Source organism: Gymnogyps californianus, chromosome 1, assembly GCF_018139145.2.
Source record: "Gymnogyps californianus isolate 813 chromosome 1, ASM1813914v2, whole genome shotgun sequence".
NCBI classification, from domain to species: Eukaryota; Metazoa; Chordata; class Aves; order Accipitriformes; family Cathartidae; genus Gymnogyps; species Gymnogyps californianus.
The window spans coordinates 41,260,067-41,283,352 of record NC_059471.1 but is presented as its reverse complement, the minus strand read 5'-3'; the positions used below and the strand labels follow the sequence as shown (position 1 = coordinate 41,283,352).

The window sequence follows — 23,286 nt, the reverse complement described above, 5'->3', positions numbered from 1 at the left end:
CCTCAAAGTGAAATGTGATTTTGTAGCTCGTTCATTTATTAAAATGCTATCTATTACTTCCTCTGAGGGCAGCAGAGTACTTTGAGAATGACAGATTGAGTGTCACTGGGGGGATGTTTAGTATAATGTCATAGATATTTAGGTATAGTTAAACTGCTCTTAAAAATGGCAAATAATGACCTTCCTAAATAATGGCCAAATTGTAACTCTGTTCCATAAAATCCCTCCTTATAATTAAGCGTTCTTGTATTATTATTTTTTTAAGGTTGTAAGTATCAATGGGTTTCTGTATTAGTAATAACTTGCTTACAGGTTAGTAGAGAAAAATATAAATATTTTTCAAGCTACAGAGTGAATTTCTAACAGGGTTTGCCTTCTTGCACACTGCCTTCTCTGATGTATGTATTTCATTAGCCTTTCTATCCTTTCACTCAGAGACTTGTTCTGTCTACTTCAAATCCTTGAGAAATTGCTCTGGTTAATATCTCCTTGCCAATAGGCTAACTTAAATTCCCAATATAAAAAAAAGACAAAATTTTCCAAATTAGAACTTGGTGAATATGTGCAAAAAACCAGAGTGAACCATGATAAAATTTTCTTGTAGAAGTGCTATAATGTTGTATTTAGTCCTGTTGAACAAGGAGTAGTTATAGGCACCTCACTGAGTCCTGAGTAAAGCCGTATCTTTTTCAGGTGATTGCTCATTATAGTCTAAACAGGCCAATTGCTGTTGCAAAGCCCAAAGTACTGCCCATTAGGACATGTGAGAAGTAGCTTGGCAGAGCTATAGGAGGATGCTGACAAGTAATTGTTTGCAGAATTTTGGGACCAACCTACTATTTCAAATATCTCACTTTCATGAAGACTAAATCTGTAAATTGCCCAAGACATTAGGCAGATAAGTAGCACACAGCAAAGTAACAAATCGACTAAATACTAGCTTTCTTACAGACAATATACACCTGCTACTGATTTCTGGTAAGGCAAAGAGTCACAATCATAATCACTGCTTTAGAAAAAGTTTGCTAAAACATCCAAAGTCACGGATAATAGTTGCTTTATAGGTTATTCATTATTTGCAGTTAACTGTGTTGGAATTTGGCTGGCATGGACAGTTTAGGAACAGATACTACTTCTAATTTGGCCAGAGAAATTAAGGACAATGAGAGATAATGTTAAGGTTGACAAGAACAATAACATCTTTTTGTTATCTCTTTCAAAAATTATCCACTGCTGATTAAGATTATTTCGTCATCCCATTTGTCCTATACAAATCTTCGATTTGGCCAAATGCCAGCTCTCAGTTCTTCAGCATCGTCTCATTTACAGCGGAGAGCTTATCCTTTGGCTTTTGACATACTACAATTGCAGCCTATGTTATCACTAAATCTTGCCACTTGGGCATTACAGAACTTAATAACTAGTGAGAATTAAATAATTTCATACAAATAACTACAGCTGTAGCAGACTCATTCCCTTGGAGAATTTATGTGATTGCGAGTCTCAGTTCTTTATGAGCTTGGGTAGAGGACAGAATATCCATAGCCCAAATGTACCTTACCTCATCATCCAGATGTTGAAGAACTCAAACTGTAACATATTTAGGACTTTCCCCATCTCTACTCCTTCATCCCATTTCAGGAGTTCATAGAACCATTGAATCATTTAGGTTGGAAAGGACCTTTAAGATCATCGAGTCCAACTTAACTTAACTTAACTTAACTTAACTTAAGACTGTCAAGTCCACCACTAAACCATGTCCCTAAGCACCACATCTACAAGTCTTTTAAATACCTCCAGGGATGGTGACTCAACCACTTCCCTGGGCAGCCTGTTCCAATGCTTGACAACCCTTTTGGTGAAGAAATTTTTCCTAATATCCTATCAAAACCTCCCCTGGCGCAACTTGAGGCCGTTTCCTCTTGTCCCATCACTTGTTACTTGGGAGAAGAGACCGACACCCACCTCGTTACAACCTCCTTTCAGGTAGTTGTAGAGAGTGATAAGGTCTCCCCTCAGCCTCCTTTTCTCCAGGCTAAACAACCCCAGTTCCCTCAGCCGCTCCTCATAAGACTTGTGCTCTAGACCCTTCACCAGCTTCATTGTTCTTCTTTCGACACGCTCCAGCACCTCAATGTCTTTCTTGTAGTGAGGGGCCCAAAACTGAACACCGTGTTCAAGGTCCGGCCTCACCAGTGCTGAGTACAGGGGGACAATCACTTCCCTAGTCCTGCTGGCCACACTGTTTCTCATACAAGCCAGGATGCTATTGGCCTTCTTGGCCACCTGGGCACACTGCTGGCTCATATTCAGCCAGCTGTCGACCAACACCCCCAGGTCCTTTTCTGCCAGGCAGCTTTCCAGCCACTCTTCCCCAAGCCTGTAGCATTGCATGGGGTTGTTGTGACTCAAGTGCAGGACCCGGCACTTAACCTTGTTGAATCTCATACAATTGGCCTTGGCCCATCGATCCAGCCTGTCCAGATCCCTCTGCAGAGCCTTCCTACCTTCAAGCAGATCAACACTCTGGCCCATCTTGGTGTTGTCTGCAAACTTACTGAGGGTGCACTCAATCCCCTCATCCAGATCATTGGTAAAGATACTAAATGGAACTGCCCCTAATACTGAGCCCTGGGGAACACCACTTGTGACCGGCTGCCAGCTGGATTTAACGCCATTCACCACCACTCTTTGGGCCCATCCAGCCAGCCAGTTTTTTACTGTATGCCATCCAAGCCATGAGCAGCCAGTTTCTCCAGGAGAATGCTGTGGGAAATGGTGTCAAAGGCTTTACTAAAGTCTAGGTAGACAACATCCACAACCTTTCCCTCATCCACTAAGTGGATCACCTTGTCATGGAAGGAGATCAGGTTAGTCAAGCAGGACCTGCCTTTCATAAACCCATGCTGACTGGGCCTGATCACCTGGTTGTCCTGTACATGCTGTGTGATGGCACTCAAGATGATCTGCTCCATAACCTTCCCCAGCACCAAGGTCAGACTGACAGGCCTGTAGTTCCCCAGAACCTCCTTCCAGCCCTTCTTGCAGATGGGAGTCACATTTGCTAACCTCCAGTCAACTGGGACCTCCCCAGTTAGCCAGGACTGCTGATAAATGGTTGAAAGTGGCTTGGTGAGCACTTCCGCCAGCTCCCTCAGTATCCTTGGGTGGATCCCATCTGGCCCCATAGACTTGTGTGTGTCTAAGTGGTGTAGCAGGTTGCTAACCATTTCCCCTTGCATTATGGGGGCTCATTCTGCTCCCCATCCCTGTCTTCCAGCTCAGGGGGCTGGGTACCTGGAGAACAACTGGTCTTACTATTAAAGACTGAGGCAAAGAAGGCATTAAGTACCTCAGGAGTTATGCTGGGAAGTCACAGAAGCCTCTTGTGATAATGGTGTCCACTTGCATTCTCTTCTGGTGAGATAACTGGCTGCTTTCTACTTTGAGATCTTTTGGAAGAAACAAGTGAGCTAAAAAACCTGTTCTTATGTCTGAACACTGACGGTTTTGGAGATTAGGAGAAGGGAAATGAAGAAGAATAGTTTAAGAGATAGCTCTGGTTACCATGAACTGAAAATCCAATAAATTTCATAAACTAAGTAAAAGAATGATCCAGAAAGTCTGTCTCAGCAGTGGTTCAACAAATTCTTATCGTCCCAGAGGTTGCTTTGCTTTTTCATAATTCCTCTTACTAGCAATGATAATATGAGGGAAAACAAATAAATAAACAAAAATCCTATGTAGCAGTTGTCCACTGCATAGCATAAGATGACCACTCTGTAATGCCCCATATAAACTTAGAACTTAGAAAACTGACCTTCCTGGTTAAATAAGTATTGGCTAAGAGCAAAATCATTATTTCAGGCCTCATCCTTCAAACACCTTACCCATATAAGTAGTGAATATCATGGGTTTAATTATATGGATAAGTGTTGCACATCCGGGCCCTTGGACACTTTGGAGTCCTGACTAGAGGCTGAGTTTGAGACATGAGTAGTTTTGTGGAAGCCATTACAAATCTGATATTACCTACATTTTAATATTGGAAAGTTTTAATGTTCATTCCATATCAGACAGTAGATGTGGACAAAAGAAATAGTAACAGATCATATTCTATGCAGTAATACCCAGAGTTAAGTTTATGCTAGCACAGTAGAAGCAGAGAATTTGTTATTATCTTTGCTATTGCTGGGACCCTACGGTTTATTTTAGGATTTAAAAAAAAAAAAAAAAAGGTATATATGCATAAACCGTATATTTATATTAAGTACAAGTTACATTTATAAGTATACTTAAGTATTAGTTATGTTTAGACTTATATTAAGTATGGTTAAGCTTTTCCAATTGCTTAACAATTTTCATAGAAATGTGGCTTATGTCCTGATGAAAACTACAAAATAAAAAATCTGTCCTTTACCATTGGTGTCTTCCAATCACACCATTCCTGATTGAAATGTCTGAGAAAAAGGAGCTTTTCAGCCTTAGGAAAACCAATTCAGAACCATTAGGCATAGCTCAGTCTCCTGTACTGAGGGGAAAAAAAAAAATCACTTCTTTTGGACTGAGAATAAAGTGTAGTGTGTGCCAAATCCCAAATAGTGTGTAGAGAAAGCTAAGAGCAAATGAACGAGTTCTACATAGAATCGAATATGATTGTGTATATTATATAGATAAAGTTGTAATAGACTGGAAAGCATAAAACTCAGTAGGCCTTTGTTTCAGTAGGCTCAAAAGTATCCCTAAGTTTCACCTTTGGTACTGAAGCCTAACTTGTAATTGGGTAAGTGACATTTCCAGGTTTGGAAGGTTCACTTTTTAGAAGTGCTGAGTGGGGTCTTGTAACATTCTGCACATTCACTTTTTTGTCATTTAAAATAGGCATGAATTCTCTTTTCTGGTTTGAAAAGACATTTGCCATAATGGAAGCAGATGTGATATACTTCTCATTGGTACTTCTTCCCAAACTCATTTTCAAGTATACAGTGACACCAAAAAAAACCAGTGTGCCCTTTCCTCAGCTGAGATGCTAAAGTCTATCCCATCCATATTTCATTCCATGCACATTTCTACCTAATCTAATTGGATCTGAACTTCTAACATGAGAAGATTGTTTTAATGGTAAGAAAAGTGTGTTTATTTGTTCATAGCAGGCACAATGTATAACAAAATAACACATACCCAATATGAGGTATAGGAAAAAAAGCACAATATGTTGTTTAGATTTAATATGCAAAACAAGAAGATAGCATGCATTTGAGTAACACGAATGAGGTAATGTTATTGTGGGAAACCTAATTTTGCATAACCGTAACAAAATATTTTATCTTTTATTTTAATAGTTGCCTGACATTTATGCTTCTTTGCTAAGAAAGAGAAAGTAAATTAGTTGGAATAGTTTTCAGTAATTGTGTAGACTTTCATATGAAAATAATATTTTACTTCAGGCCATGCTTTTTGACTGATGACAAAATTTAGAACAGAGGACTTGACTTGAAAAGGTAGATTGGTGGACTTGAAAATGTAGCATGGGCGTCTAGGTGAAAACTTTTTGTTGCAAAATAGTGATCATTTAGCTAAATCCACTCTTCCTGATAAGATGTTCTGCTACTTGTTTCACAATATGAAATATCAGGAAAGAAGCTAACTTAAAACTAAGTGGTTGTTATTAAAAATAAAATGGACAAAATATGGCTGGAAATACAGTATTTATGCAGCATTAGGGTATATTTTTTGCATTTATGTAGTACTTAATAAGAAAAAATACAATGCACTCTTTTCCCAGTAGGTGGCTTTCAAATTAAAAGTATTTCATTGTTTCATGATTGTGGAATTGTTATCAATGAGAATTAAGTCTTAATAAAAATTTAAAAGGTGAAGAACAATACACATACCAATTATCCTGAGCTCATATTTGTAAATACTCATAGGCTGGAAACACCTCTCATATTCCTGTGAGACCAGCAGTATTCATACTTTTTATTATCCCACGTAATATAGGATCCATTTCTTCTAGGCTTTTAAAATTAAATTCCTTGTTGTTGCTAACCAGCTCCTCCTCTTTTGCTATTGAACGTTGTACTACAATAGCATATTTATGCCAGTGTTCAGCGCATGTCCTGTGGACTGGATTCAGCCTAAAACCAGTCTTGCAGACTAACTGTAAACGCTCAGACATATCTAAACCATATGGTGAGTGCAGTGTGAATGTCTCAAAAGGCAGCACTGACACAAATATGTAATCCACATGGTGCTTTGTAGCATTGTGCAGGATATACCAGCTCAAGATGGGAAAGGTAGAACATAAACTTTTTATGCTACTTTAGTATTTTTTCCTGGAAAAAAGGGGAAAATAATCATAGGACCATGTCTGGTTAGTGAGGCATGCATCTGAAAGTTGAGAAAAATAAACAGTACCAAAGCAGAGGCAATTCATAGAATCATAGAACAGCCCAGGTTGGAAGGGACCTTGAAAGATCATCTGGTCCAACCTTTTGTGGGAAAGGGAGCCTTGATGAGATTATCTAGCACCCTGTCCAATTGCATCCTGAAAACCTCCAGTGATGGAAGTTGTTGGGGAAGAAGAGGAGATAAAGCACACCACATCTTTCTTTGTAGTAGCTGGTCACATCTTAGCTCAACTGGGGCTACCCATCTTCTCTCAAGTATTATCCCTGGGTCAGGTATCTTCACAGTCTCTCTGCAGTGTCCATTTCGTAAGCACTGTCGGAATTCGACTTCTCTTCAAGGCAGTTACAGCCCTCCAGCATTTTGTTCACCCAGCTAGCCCTACAAACACAGCTGCTCTGTGCCCTCACCCCCAATATCTTCACTTACTTTATAGTTACCCTCAAACCCCCACAGAACTTACCAGGTTTTGTGCTGGGTAGGTGTCAGATGAAAGCAATAGTAACAGTTAATTGAACCTCTATAAAGGTACCCGTATGGTTTATCTCCCTGCTATCTAGTTTAATAGCTTCTGTTGAATGAGGCCTCTGACAAGTTGGTTGAATCTGAATCTTTGAAAATTGTGGGTCGTTTTAATGCTATATAATTTAATTGGCTTTTGGTATAATACTGATAATAATAAATAGACTACTACCATTTTCCTCCAAAACCTCTAACAGATACTTACAATACTTAAAGGTTTTCTCCCCCCCCCCCCCCTCCTCACACCCCCTTTGAGAATATAATGAAATTAATAACGGTGGAAGGAAGAATTATTTGAGAATACTGTTCAAAATCAACGATTCTGCTTCTACCAAGTATCTTTCACACTCTTTTTTTGATTCAGTTTTCAGTTAACAGATCTGATTTGAGGAAAAGCTCTTTTATGCTTGTGCCTATCATTATTTACTTGCACTGAAAGTCTTCATATAGGAAAGAACTAGGTAAAGAAAAGCTAATGAATTAGAAAAGAAATAGTTTAAGAACAAAAGGAGGAAGAAGAATACCTTATCTCTCTGAGCAGCAAGACAGGCAGAAAGGAGAAAAAAATGTGGTAAGGAAACTATGGAGAATAGGAAGCATAAGAAGCAAAGTGTCTGTTGTTTGGAGACATTGCGTATGTTTTCCAGCTGCAGGATGTGAAGCAAGATGTCAATAGCATAGCTGGAGGTTAAGGTAGGGCTTGAAGACAATTGGGACACATGGAATCAATTGTATAGCTGCCATAGCAAAAATGTATTTGGTTCTGCATCTAGAAATTTCACAGTTGCTCCAAACACATGCACAGTGCTATATAGCTTACGGCAATGGTTATACTAATTGACAACGGGTGACAAATCCAGTCAGCTAACTGGAATGGAGTGGAGTGGAATACAATAGAGCATAGGACAATTATTCTGCAAAAGGGAAGACCAAAGTCCTAATACTAGGATTTCACAGGAGATACTAAGATACTAGGATAATAGTAAATGGTTCAGAATAGTGATTCATTATTACACAGTATCCCTCCAAGACTGCCCAGATGTCTCAAGAGAAAATACAGGCGAAACAAGCAAAGCAAAGAACAAAATAATCAAATAGACAGAGATGGGAAAATCCACTTCCAGGGAACTTTTCTCCAAATTCTTTTTGAAAGTATTGTCTTTTAAATCATGAAACATGGCACATAACCTCTCTTTCAAAACTTTTTAACGGTTAGTCTGCGTAAGATTCCCAAGAATATCAAGAGATGTAAGTGCCAAGTCCTTCTTTGAATCTTGGTAAGGTCTTGACATCAGTGACATCCTGTGGCATTGAGTTCCATAATCTAATTATGTGCTGCATTAAAAAGTATGTCCTTTTATCAGATTTGGAGCTGCTGCTTTTCACTTTCACTTAGTGTCCTTTTGTTCTTGAATTATGAGATGCAGGACTACAGAAGCTCCTGATCTATTTTCTCTTTGCCACTTACCATTTTTATACTTTCATCATATCCCTCCTTATTCATCTTTTTTTCTAAGGTTAACAATTCCAATTTTTTTCAGTCTTTTCATATGAAGGCTTCTCTATATGCCTAATTATCACAATCACTCTTCTCTGAATACCTTCTAATTCAGTAATATCTTTTTTGTGATGGGGTGACCAGTACTTCACACTATTCCAGAGGAGGGAAAATTATTGATTCATGTAATGACATTATATTTTCTTTCTTATTCCCCAACTCATTTCTTATGCATCTTAACATTTTACTTGCTTTTTTGACTGCAGCTGCACATCGAGCAGGGCTCTTCATTGAGCTGTCTGCAGTGAGGCCCAGGTGTTTTTCTTAAGTTGGCGCTCTTAATTGAGATCTCTGGTAAAGTGAATGAGTGAACAAAGTGAACCTTTGTTACAGGTTTTTTTTCTTCACCAATATGCATTATTTTGCATTTAAATAAATGATTTTCACCTCTTTTAAGATGACCCATCCATCTCGCTTGGTCAGTTACCTCTGAAGTTTTTTGTCTTCTTCAGACTTGGTTAACAGATTTTGTGTTATCTGCAAATTTTGCAACATTGCTGTTCACTCATTTTTTTCACATTAATTAATATATTTTTAACACCTGGTCCTTGTGTGGTGCCTTGAAGCACCCTGCTGTTAACTTTTTGCTATAATGAAAATTGACAATATATATACATTTTTTTATCTTTGAGAAAAGTTTTGCTTCATCTTGCATCCTATTCCAAAATGACTTAATCTCTGAGATGGAGACTGAGTTAGTCTCTTGAGAGGAACATTGTTCTTGCCACATTTATTCAGTTACTCTAACAAGATTAAGGGCCGGATACCTTCACAATTAAAGCGAAATCTCTGAGACACAACTATGCTCTTTGTGACCACAAGTATGGAAATGAAGGACAGAGGATGGAAAAGTAGTTAATTCACTCAGTATGTTGGGCAGACACATTTAAAATTAAAATGGGAGCAAGGTTTTAACATAGCAGTTCTTAACACTATCTTGGTGATAATCCTAAAAACCAGGAATATAATCAGTCTAAATAAGCAGGACTATAAGAGTCTACTTCTTACACCTAAGACTTTGTGTGAAAATAAGGAAAAAAAGGAAACTAGTGGTAAGGTCTAGGCAGCTGTTAATTTTCCAGATTTGCTTTCAAAATCTGATATGAACCAGATATTTTAAAATTTGGAATCCCCAAAGTTCTTGTGGAAATGGGGAAAGGCAAACTTATTTTGAGGCTTTGTATGTCCTGACATCCCCTAGGCCTGCTTATTTCCTGGTATCTCTCTCTTTTTCTCTCAAGTGTTCCCCATCCTCTCCCTGAGAGAGTCTATGTCTGCTTCATCAACCCTGACTGCCTACAGTATGCAACAGACTCCACCACCTTTCTTCACAAAGAAGATTGCTTGCACAGAGGAAGGCTCCTCAGACTGCTTGGGACACCTTGCACAGATGCATGCCACTGCCTTGAATTCAGAACGGACACTAAAAGAGATGCTGAACATATTGGTGGAAATGTGATCAGTCACCTGCAACTCAGACTCTACTTGTTTGGTAAAGGAACTATAAGGACAACTAGAACTTCTCACAATATTGCCAAAGTTTTATCTGGAGGAAATACAGTATTTTCCATACCATAGACCACCCAACCCTAAACCAAACTATTTTGGGTGGAATGGAGGTTGACAACAAGTATCAAGTTTTTCTTTTCTGAACGAGCCTATTAAAATGCTAGTAACCTCTCTACAACTAGTCCTGGAGCCCAATAAGATTTGAGGGCAGAACATGGAATATAATCTATGGCTATCTGTGGACCAATTATACATACATATATATATATATATATGCACACATATATATCTGTGTGTGTATATGAGTATATATTCTATATATATTCTTTTTCCCTGAGCAAGCTATTTTGATATAGTCAAATATAGGATACTGAATTATAAGAGAATAACAGTAAAACTTGCCACCCTGACCTTTTTTTTCATGCATAGCAACACAAAAATTATCAGTATAACACAGCACAATCAAAAATATAAATAGAGTTTCTTATTTGAAGGAAGAACAGGAAGAAAACTTGGTGCTCTTCACTTAATTTTGGAAGGTTCTAAAATACCACAGTGCTTGTGCAGCGTAATAAAGTGACAGGGATAGAACATAAATTGTACAGTCACACCTATTAATGAACATAATGCTATATTAATGATGCTTTTGCATCAAATATAAGAACAGAGACTGTATTGTGTGCCATTTAGTTAATGTAGAGGAAAAAAAAAAGTATACCAAAAATGTGAGCTCACTGCAGTGAACAATTCAAAGCTGAATGCTTTTCACAATATATTTGCAAAATAAGCAGCAACCTAATAAAAAGTTATGTAAGTCTTTACAGTTTGCCAGCCAAACCTAAGAAAATGACTTAACGTTAAGTGATGAAGGCTGAGTTTTGCAGAAACAATGCATATGGAAAACAGTGAGAATACCATGCCTGCTGCTGGCTTCATACGGAAAATATCCATGCTTTGCATTTGCTGTGGGCTAATATATCTCTTGAAATGTGTGTGTATTCAGATAGCATTAAGAGATAAATATATGCCTTTTTAATGGTGCATTGCCATTTGGGAGAATATCACAGAATACTTTTCAGTATCTCTAGGAGGCTGTCACTCATTAAATGAAGCCTGTAGCCCACTATTTTTCATGTAAACCCACCATGATAAAATGTATCGATAAATAAGCATTAAAATGCTGTCTGAAATAAATCCATATCCTGATAATAATCCAGTGCAGAATCAGCACATTTTTTCGCAGGATTTTTTTTTTTTTCTTTTCTTTTTCTCTAGAACCTATATCAAAATTAATGTGAACATAGAAAAGATTTATCAGTGCTTTTCAGGCAGGCTTCTTGGTTCTCTCCTTTCCTTAAAAGGCTGTACATCCACCTGTGTTTCCCAGACTTTAGTAGAATATCAGAACCCATGAGAGATGCTGCATTTTTCAAATTAAATGTTTTAATACCTTCCCTACCTCCATCCTGTTAGTCTCTGGTAATGACTTCTTCTTGGAGAGTGGTATCAATAGTTATAATTTTAATGTACAAGATAATAAGTGAAACAACACAGTGGGAATAAGCTGTGAAGGAATATATTGGCTAACATACCTTTTGTTTGGAAGGTCCTGTTTCATATCCTTAAATCTGTGAAAAGAAACCCATCAGCTTCAGGTCATGGGAGTTTCTGTAACTATTGGGAGCAGGCTTGGGTGGCTTTTTGAGTACCTCTGCATTTGAAGTTCATATAAATCCTAAAATCGTTATGATTTTTTTTTTTCTTTAGGCTAAGCAAACTAATAGAATTATGAGGCACAAAAGGTAACATTTCTGGATTTTAGCTGCTTTTTCTTCCTGAGATTCACAGCTATAAAAAAGTTTCTGTGTAAGATCCTTACTCAGCTATTCTACACTTAAACAAGAACTGGGACAATGTATTGTTGCTGCCCTTACTGGGGATTTTCCACATATATACAATCATAAAGACATAAACATATGCAATTGTTCTATTCAGTTCTTACAAATTCACTTAAAGGTAAAAAATGTATCAGTAAAAATCAATAGGACTTTTGGTTTTTACTTCAGTGGAACTCAGATTTGATCCAAATGTGACAAAGTTATAGTTGAAAAGCTCCTTTTTATGAACACTCTCAAATCACTTGTGATTTCACTTTTTTTGTGTGATGGCACTCTATTTTTCAAAGACATTGATTTTTTCCTGACACTTTTAATTATACTTGTCTATGTAAGGCAAACTGTAATCCTCAAACCATCCAGTCAAAACTCTCAGCGCAGAATTATATATGGTTCCCAGAAGGAAACAGCTGAAAACAGTAAAGCTAGATGGACAGATACATTAATTATTACATTAACTTCAAATATTTTTTTTTTTCCATACCGATTCCACTTTGAGAAATGGAGAATCTATCAAATCAAGTATTTGACAGGTAATGTACAAAGTATCAGCCATTTATCTGTTAGAGAAGAAAATGATCTAGCTGAATCTTACTAAAAGAAACTTCTATGTCTTCATACTAACAAACACAGATTTCACAAGATACTTAGGTCTTGCCTATGGACAAGATGTGCATATCCTGTTCATCCATATTAAGTATTATTTTAAGTATATTAGTGTATCGTTAACAACATGTGAACATCAGCAGATGTGAATGTTGTCCATCCCTAGAGTGGATTGTCTTTTGAAAACATAACTATCAGAGTGCTTCCTTTGAATTTTCCTGATGGATAGGGAACCCAGGGCTGAATCATTGGACATATTTAATCTTTTCCTATCAAAATTAAATATAGTATTGGAAATTCTTGTGGTATGTTCCCAAGCTCTTACTGACCATTCATTGTAAAAGCATATCAAACAAGAGTGTCATTAAAATTCAAGATGTTCTAGTCTGAAGGTTTAAATTTTATATTTATCTTTGTAGTTTTGTAAAAAGGATGCTGCCCTATGAATAATATCTTTATTTTAAAAGTGAGTCTTTAGTGTGTAACTTCATAGAAGTTAACTGCCTTGTCATTTAATAGCAATGGTAACTGTAATAGCTTCACTCTAATTTGTTTTTCATTGTTCATCTGTTTTTTGTTTAATTTCGGATCTTACTGATTTTGAACAGTGAAATCAGATGATTGGCTTTTAACTTTTAGGTTCCATTTCATATTCCATTGAGCCAGTACAACACAGTGCCACTCATGTAATAGTAAGTTAGAGCTGCAGGAGGCAGGGGGGAACCAACCCAAAAGAACAAAGTAATAAAGTTTGTACTGTCTTTTTCCTTAAAAAGTAAAAATATATCAATTCAACTTCTTTTTATAACTTCAAAAGTATGTGTATATTCAAGGTACTGGAATTTTTTGTCCCAGACTTATTTTAGGAAAGCAATTTAAAGATTTAGAGTACAGCCAGAAGTGTTGATAATAGTGTCAATGTTACATCATAGCTTGCTATTGTACAATATATTTTTTCTCACCAAAAGAAAAAAAATATGCCATAGTACTTAATTTACAAAGGAGAGGAATGGTAAGGAAACATTTTAATCCTGTGCCTAACTGTAAAAGAAGAATTTTAATGAAGCAGTAGTTAGTTTGCGTGCAAACATCTCTGAACTGCCTTGTCAATTTTAGCCAAATGTTTGAAGTTTGTCCATAACATTAACTGAGAAATGCAAGGTTTAAAATAGGGTATGTTATATAAGTTCTTCCCACCTCCCAGGAATTGGTAAATCCAAGTAGCCCTATCATAACTGTCAGTCTGTATGCCTTTATACACTTTCAATTTAAAATACCTCTTATACTTAAAACCTGCTTGGACAGATCTTGCATCTTTCCATATCCTTGTGGTTCTCCCTAGATGGTCAATTCCTAGTAATTACTGTGGTGGAAAGCAGATCTGATTAGGAAGGAAAAACAGTGTTGTGTTGAGCAAAACTAATTCCACTCATTTTAATTAAACTTTTGATAAAAAAATTATTTTCTTCTTTTTCTGTCTCTAATCAGCTTATCACATTTGACATTCTTTAACGAAATAAATTGATAGTTGATACATATGTTGATCAAGCCTTTTCTTATGGCTTGGTTGAAGGGGAGGCTTTCAGAAGCTGATCTTGAATACCTGGCTTGCAGCTCTCAATATGTTGAATTAGGATGCATAATTTATGGCTGACATAATTAGATGTGATATGTGGAAACAAATAGTTTTAACATTAAATCCTGATATAAAAGGAACTTAGTAAATTCTTAGATCACTTCATTTGTGTGAGAGAGATGATAAACTAAACAAAATCAACGATGTACCAGGAAATCATTCAGACATTTACAGTATAAGCTTTTCTGTGTCCCAAGAGATCAAAAGAAAAGTATGCGAATGGTGCACTTACCTGCTTCTCATCTTGAGACTTACCAAAGTAGTTGTCAGTGGAAGATCTGTGTTGAGCCAATCAGGAATCCAATGTTAAGCAAAATGTATGATCTTTGTCCCCTTGGTAACAGTTGTGTTTAGCACGACACAAAATGTGTTGCTCTAATCATTGCTCTAATTGGCACCTTTGTTGACAGTCTCAGAAGAAAGGTCAAGACATGGTTAGGCATGGGACTGATGTACTGTCTTACTCACAGCTGCAGCCTCCTTGGTTGAATGCTGCAATTTATTGAGCAGCCATGTGCTTTTTAAATTCTATTAATGTTTTAGCAAATTCCATGAGTAAATACCATATGCATTTCATCTTTTTATTTTCTTTTATTCTTTTATGCTTTCCTACAGATAGTGTGCTTACTGTGTTAAATCTAGGTGAGAGAAATGAAAGTGAGGTGCTAAGCTAGTGCAAAAATATCTGCAACCAAAACACTCCATAAATTCGCTTACTGTTGACAGGCAGTGTTTTATACAGTGGAATATTAACACAACCTAGGCCAAGCTCCTTGGGGTATTTGAAGAAAGTACATATTAGAACACCTAAGTTTAAAAATGTCTGTTCCATATATAGTCATATTCTATGAGGTAGGCACTCCTATAGGGTGATTCAGAGCCCTGAATTAGTTGACTAAAGTTAGACAGTGTGAATACCTCCCACAGTAGCAATATGTTGCAGAGGGACAGAAAGGAGACAAGTGAAGGGAGAAAGGGAGGAATGAAGTGATAAAGACTATAAACGAAGTAAGTCTATAGTGAACTTTAGAAACTGTTAGAAAAGAGTAGAAGTTTTTTGACAAAAGGGAGATCAGTTTGTTTGATATAGCACATACTCCAAACCAAGTAGCATCTTCATAGGTAACCGTAACAATAGTGTAGGTATGACACCAACTGTGAATATCCATACATACATTTATTATATCTGTATTACAATTGTTCCTGGAGTCCCCAGTCAATACTAGAGCACTAAAGTACGTATATAAATAATTCCTGCTTCAAAGAGCTTACAAGAAAAATAGTATTCATAGGCGAAGAATAGGAAGGCGAATGGGAGAGTGAAGAATGAAAGCACCTGCCCAAAGTCACCAAGGATAATAATTCTTACTCTAATACGGACTATAATCTATAATCCCTATGATTTCCATGTGTGAAAGCATTTATAATACACACAACTTTTGGGAATTCATTTTTTTAAAAAAGGTTGCCTTTAGTAAAAGAGCAAGTATTTATACTCACAAGTAATGGTACCACAGTAAACAGTCTCATTTATGTTCATAAGGGTTGGGTAGAGCTCTTAAAAATGTAGTCCTTTCACAGTATTTATGGCTCTTCTGTTTTTGATTAAAATAATTCATTTGGGTTGTAGGCACCTTTTTAAAGAGAAATCAAGAATTCTGCATTCATCTGTCTGTAAATTTATTAGCTCATTAGTCACTGTACAAGTGGATGGCAAATCTCAATTTTTCATCCTCAAAACCAAAGGTTACTAAAGGACAGACATTCGACATGTCACAGACTTTCAATTTTTTAATTTGTATTTAACATCCATTTAGAAGTCTTTTTGGCATTTAATGGGATTGCCAAGGAGCTTTGTAGTCATGCACGGACATATATGCACACGCATACTAATGTTTTGTACCTATCCATTTACCTATCTACCTATCCATCTGTTATCTTGTGTAGGATAAAAACATTTGACATGTAATCATCTATTGAGATCCATATATCTCTGAGAAATTTTGTGTTAGATACTGTCATTATTGTGCACCTTATAAAAGTATTGTGGTTTGGGGAGAAATGGGAAGCAAATTCTTCTGTTAAAATTGGTAAAGCCATTATTTCACTTGCTGTTCTCTTTGATGGACTTTCACTTTGCTGACTCACTGTAAATTGGCTCAGTTGACAAAGTTTTGAAAGTTCATATCCTTAGTTTTGGTAAAGCTAATATGCAAGTCACAGGTTGTAGATTCAGGGTTTCCCATTTGTAAGTACTGATAGTACAGATAGTCTGATATCAATCTGTATCTAGTGGCTACTTTTACAGAAGTACACTATATTGGAGTAGAGCAATACATTCTTGACAGTATGTGGATTTCCCAAATTGCATCATATTTTAGATTTGGATTTAGATTTGGCCTGAGTCAGCTGTTGTAGACATAATGGTACTGTATATATTATATTGTGGATGAAATTGAGCGTCCTATGCCAGTTATTATAAGTCTGTTTGCTCTTACTGGACAGAAGGCTTCAGCTGGCTACCTGTTTGCTAGCAGAGAAGTGTGAATTTCAGCTTGCATTCTTTTATTTGGTAACAGGCAAGAAAAATACTTAGGCAAGTTATCTTCTGCTTGAAAATATTGAAATAAATTTATACGGCCATTTATCCTATTCAACAAGAATATGTGATCTTTTGGTTGGCTACAGAAAAAGCACAGGCTGTATTTGATATCTGATGGCTATAGTTTTCTTTACACAGGCTCATAAATTTTACCTCTTAATAGAGAGAAAGTGAACTAACACATGTTGCAGTGTCACATATTTAGCAATGTGAGCTTTATAACTACTGAATATTGAGATTTCTACAGTTCTAGAGAAAGTGCTAAATGTTAAAGCACTAGAAAAAGATTAAGATTTACTTATTATTGTAACTATCACTTTATAGTCCTTCTGCTGCCTAACTTCCCATACTTTTTTGTCATTTTAATAGAGAGAGTAATTGGATTGAGAGTATATCCTTGGGTAACAACTGCTGCAATCAGTCACTATTTTCTTTGCTTTGGAGTAAAGAAATAAGCCCTTTCATTCCACCACTATCAAATTTTTCTTCAATCTGGAGCAGGAGCCAGACACTATGACTATATCTGTAGCACTGGACATATCAGCCCTGCAAATGTCCAAGTCAGGGAGCACATTCCCAACAGGATGCAAATTTTGTGTGTTGGCAACAGAAGGACATCTGCTATATCCTCTTCTCAGTGTCCTGATAATTCTGGAATGGAAATCAGGGCACATGGACTGGGCAGAAGATGGAGTCATGTTCCAAGAGGGTAAGTTTAGATGCAGCTGGAACATTTTGAGCTACTTATGCTGTGCTTGATTTTCTGCTATCTTGTAACATGCATACTAAACAAGTTTATTTTCTTGCTTATGTACACACTTACTCTTGCTTAAAAGTGTTAACATTTTTATATGCCTGAGTTACAAAGCAGTGTACCTCAAAAATGCAGTCAAAATGCAGTAGTTTCTTAGAAAGTACTAAAGCAACTGGTTTCCCTTAGTAGCTGAAACTGTGTCTAAAAGAATTTCTGTTGAAAGAACTTCCTTTAAAACTGAGTCTATCTTCCTTCCCACCACCAAATAAAGGTGATTTGGTAATAAAGAAGAAAAACACTTGTGAAATGAAAGTGGCCATTGTAAAAAACAAAACAAAACAAAACAAAACAAAACAAAACAAAACAAAACAAAACAAAACAAAACAGAAAAGGTGTTATACCTGTTACCGGAATAGTTAAAAACTGCTTTAAAAACTGGTTGTGGTTTAACCCCAGCAGGCAGCTCAACCCGACACAGCTACTTGCTCACTCCCCTACAACGGGATGCGGAAGTGAATCAGAAGGGTTAAAGTGCAAAAACTCGTGGGTTGAGATAAAGACAGTTTAATAGGTAAAGCAAAAGCCACACATGCAAGCAAAGCAAAATAGGGAATTAATTCACTGCTTCCCTTTGGCAGGCAGGTGTTCAGCCATCTCCAGGAAAGCAGGGCTCCATCACGAGTAACGGTGACTTGGGAAGATAAATGCCATCACTCCAAACGTCCCCCTCTTCTTCCTTCTTCCCCCAGCTTTATATGCTGAGCATGATGTCATATGGTATGGAATATCCCTTTGGTCAGTTGAGGTCAGCTGTCCCAACTGTGTTCCCTCCCAGCTTCTTGTGCACCCCCAGCCTACTTGCTGGTGGGGTGGGGTGAGAAACAGAAAAGGCTTTGAGGCTGTGCAAGCACTGCTAAGAAACAATTAAAACATCTGGGTGTTATCAACACTGTTTTGGTCACAAATCCAGAACATAGCACCATACAAGCTACTGTGAAGAAAATTAACTCTACTCCAGACAAAACCAGTGCAAAACTAAACTTCAAGGTATTATTAATCTCATTTATTTGTTGAACCCTGTGTATTCTTCATATAAATATATACTGCATAATAGTTTCAAAACTGGCTTCCGTTCTTGGATCCAGTGCTGTACACTTCAGGAAAGCCCACTAATGTCTAAGTTGTTATCCTCACAGAATGAAAGAGAAAAAAGGACATTTTTGCTTCATACCTTTTCTTTCACATTTTGAATACAAAAATAAAATTTCCATATAAATATGCAATTTCTGTTATAAACTGTGACTACTCATCTGAGGTTATAATATATTTCCTTGGGTTAGCTAAAGACAGATAGGATGAAGTATAGTGTAGCTCAACTTTCTTTTTTTGTCATTTTTACTGGTTGCAAGTTCATCTCTCTGCTTATGTTTCCATGCAACCCTATGTCTATGTGAAGTCACATTTCATTTTTTTGAATAAAGTCCTCCTAATTTCCTCTCACGTCAGCTGTAGGACTCATAAGTGGGGTGGCAAGTGTCTTGTAGTTCGATCAAGAACATCATGTATTTAGAACTTATAAGCACAATCAGGCGCTTTGGTTTTTTTTTTCACTTTATATTGTTTACATGCTGGGAATTTACTTCATGACTTTCTGGAAAAATGCCAGGCTCAAAGGAAGTTTCAGGGTCCTCTTCCTTTTTACCTCCTCATTCAAATGCTCTTGTGCATTCAGCAGGAGGGTGCCCGCTGCATGAATTCAAGAAGCACAGACTGCAGGAGAAGATGTTTTTAGCATAACTCACTGCTCTCTGTGGTTTTGTGTGTTGCTTATTGGAACCTGTTGTTCTTATGCTGGCTAGCAGTGTAACATGTGTGGCAATGTGAAATGGATAGCTATTGAACACCAACATTTTAGAGTTCTGGAAAAAAAGCGTGCTAAGTATTTTTTTTTATTTGACAGTCGGGGGAATGGGACTTTTCTGGCAGTTTTAACAGTCATTTACAATCATTTAGTTTAGTGTCTGTGGAAATATATAGTACAGCTCGATTATGCTGTGAAAGCCTTTCATTGCTTGAGTGGTAATGTTGAGCTGTCCTGCCTTATGTAAGCCAAGTGTTTTCGAAATGGAGCTGCTTGCGGAAATCTTAGGATGTCTCTGGAGGGATGTGCCAGGGCAGGGGCATATTGGTTTTGACTAAGGAACTTGTAACCATTTTTCCTAGCCAAATTATATATTACTAATGACAGCAGTTCTACAGGGAAACGCAAGTGGAGGTGCTGTAGATAACTGCAGAGGAGGGAGAGAATATATCATCTCCCTGCCTTTTGTTTTCAAAGTCTAGCCTTAGAAAATTAAAGGACAGGAGAAAAATAAATTATTAATACTGCTCATGAAATTTTAAACATACAAACATATCCTGAAATATAGTAGCAGGAGGGTGATAAACCCACACCCCTTCCACTTTTTTTTGGTAGTGGACACATTTGTGCAACAGCACTCAAGCACAGCTTCTTACTGCAGGTGCTTTTCCCATTTTGGGAGTTCACTGCCCTTGTTTTGTTAGCTTCAGCATTTTGAAAGTGTTGGCTCACCCGCAGTGCTTGCAAATATATCACTGTCCATGCTGCCTTTGCTCTTTGTATTTACTGGTGTCTTATGCTTCAGGGTTTCTGATGCCCTTGAGAAGCTGTGACCATTTTTTACATCTGAAAGAGTGCCAATTCATTTATTAAGACAGAGTCTGTGAGGCCTGGATAAATTTATTCCATCTAACATTTAATAAAACATTAAATTAAAAATGTGACTTATGCTGTGATATACTCAGCATTACCCTTCCAAGGTTTATATTTGAGTGTTGCAGGGCCCCACTCTCCAGAAGGTAACATGCTATCAATCTAGCTCTGAGGTGACAAGGCCACTGATGTTTTCCTGTGGTGGTTGTTTAATAATTAATTTTTCATTGCTGGTATGTTCAATAAATAGATTGAAACATTTAAGACCAGTTTAATAGGTTTATAGGTTCCTTATAAATTCCAATAATGATAATAGTTAATAAGAGAATAAAGAATTTGTGCTCAAAGGTCTCAAGATCAATCAAGCAAATTAAAGCTGGCCTACACCTAAGCTGTGGCTGCTGGGCTGGGGATTTTTTTGTTTGTTTGGGGTTTTTTTTACTAGAAAATATACCCTGTGTGGATAAGCCTATCTGGTGATTTGTTGAATTTCTTAGTGTTTCACTTGTCATATTAATTTAAATCTTTAATCTGAGGACGTGGCAGGCATATGAAGTGGCGCATTAAATCAATATTATGCTGCAGACGATGTCTCTGAAGAGGTTGCCATTGTGTAGGGGAATGCAATAATAGGAATAATAAAAAGAAATTGCATTTTGATCTTTCCACATATGTTATTACAATGCTGTTCACCCGTTTTAGAAAACATACAGCTCTGCTTGTAAAGGCAATCCCTTGCACAGTGCTTTGTCACATACTCAAAATGCAAAGTAAAAAAAAAAAGAGTCCAGATGGGGAAGTCTTGTCAGTTACTATTAGGATTCGAGAGCATCAGCCCTACGAAGAGGGAGTCTGTTGCTTAACAGGCATTTGCTTGGCATTTAAAATAGATGGTTGTTGGTCTCGTTAGAGTTTCCGATAGTCAGAGATAACCTCATTAAGAAAGTTAATAAAGGAGGAAGGTACATTTGGTTTATCTGTTTGCTTTATGTCTCATCCAGGGCCTGATTTTCCACTTCTTTTCAAACTTTTCTATATAATCAGTTGAACTGGGGTGAGTCTGTTGTTTCACAGCAATCTCCACAGTTCTTTATTATTGCACACATAGTACACTGGAAAGGGATTCAAAGCACTGTTATTCACTCCTGGCTCTGAAACTATCTTACTGAGCATCCATTCACTTCATTATCGATTTTCTACATCTGTAAAATACAAATCAAGCTGATGACCGCAGTAAGATGTTTAGATTACAAATGCTGGATAAGAGCACATTATGTGAGATGCAAAACAGTGGGAAATTGGGGCATTCATTTTTCCAGAACTTTAGGAGCTGACTTAAGATCTTTTTTTACCAGTTCTTTTTTTAAAGTAAGTCTGCTTAGACGGGACCTTGCCAAAAATCTGTGATATAACCTGAAAAGCAAGGGGGGGGAAAAAAACCACAACAACCACATCTATTATTATCTAGATTCTAAAGAAATCAACCTTAGGAAAGATTACATATCTAAACCAACCCCTGGCAACCAATACTTCATGTGACACATCCAGGCATTTCTTTAGCCTTCCTCATTCTTGCCATAAACCAAGGCTACCGCCTCTCAAGCTTGCAGGCGAGGAAAAGACAGTGAGGTAGCAAGTAATCATTGCCTGGGCAGCAGTTAGCTGTGGCTGCTGCTCCAGTTTATCTGCTGAACAGCTTTTAGAGAGATCATAGGCTGAGTACCCATATGTAGGTGGAGAAAAGAAGAGAAGGGCTTGGGAAATGCAGCTGTTGTGGTTATTGCAGATAGAAAGATATGCGGCTGGAAAATTATGTTGCACTACTAAAGAGTAGAAATAGGGTGGGAGGATATTATAGCAAAATGTAAGGGAAAAACTTGGGCATGGGGATATCATAAGATGATAAAAAGAGGTGAAGGGCTGATGAACCTCCATTGCTACAAAAGAGTAATTATTTAGCCTTGATTAGTGGGGACTCCATGTATTTAGAACAGGTACTACTTATCATTAACTGATACTAGCCTGTTTCAAGTTTTGACATGAATACTAACTATCAATGGCGATGTCTATCCTGACAAAAGTAGGTATTTCACTACTGTAAGCTATCAGGTGCTGCAAACTGGATTTGCCATGCTGCCACCCATCAGTGCCACCTGCCGTTATTGCAGTATTTGCCATTTTCAAATTTGAACACACAATGACTGCTTATCTTGTGGTAGGAGATCATTGCTGACCCATTTCTGCACACAGCAGTTGCCAGTCAGTGGCTGGCAGTGACCTTTTTCTCCCAATGGTGAATGGTCATCTCTGAGAAGCAATAGGCACTGACCAGTGAATGCATAGCAGCTCACTAGCAAGGTATATTCTGTGTCGGCTCTTATTTTGGGGCAAGGAGCTGCAGAAAGCAGTTACTGCTTCCTGCCAGCTATAGGTCCCTAATTAGTTTCTTCAGTGACTTTGTGATTCACAGCAGGTGACGAGCAGTGATAGTTTACTAGTGGAGAATGTAGTGACTTCAGATAAGAAGCCTGGGGCTGAGGAGATAGGAAATGTAGTAGGAAAATGGGATTATTGTAGCTAGAAGGGAATCAGGTAGCAATATTTTCTTTTTTTTTTTTTTTGTAAAACTGAAGATGTAACAAACAAGCAAGTTAAGATTTTGAAATAGGAGGAGAGAAGAAAGGAGGTAGGAAGAGGGATTACAGCATAGAAAACTTAGGTTGAAATTTTAAGTGGCTCACCCATTCATTTTCCTCGTGCATTCTCATTTAGTCTAACAAATGTCTTGATATTGCTGTGACTGAAATCCACTCAATATTTATTCTGTGAAGACCCATGCAATTTCAGTGAAGTCATTCCTGAAACACAGCGGGAGATTCAAACTCAGTGCATGTGTGTCTACAGAACAGTCACTATATCCCAAGAAATGCTATTTTCTAAAGGATGGAAGGAGCAATGGTGGGTGGCTTGACTGAAGATAAGCATTTGGGATAGGCATGATAACGAGATTTCTCCTTGATGTACAATAAGTGCATAGAAAGAATAGCTACAGCAAACCTATC

At 37.4% G+C, this 23,286-nt stretch overlaps 1 protein-coding gene across 6 annotated transcripts in view; it reads left to right on the top strand.

The window, feature by feature from the left end:
• Nucleotides 1-23,286, top strand: part of PCDH9 (protocadherin 9) — a 688,564-nt gene that overhangs the window by 169,267 nt on the left and 496,011 nt on the right. Inside the window, exon 3 of one of the 6 annotated variants that reach the window (XM_050901149.1) lies at nt 17,608-17,635. The exons of the other annotated variants lie outside the window; for them this stretch is intronic. Within the exon in view, the coding sequence (XP_050757106.1) occupies nt 17,608-17,635 (28 nt within the window). The remainder of the gene's footprint in view (nt 1-17,607; nt 17,636-23,286) is intronic. 6 annotated transcript variants of the gene reach the window in all.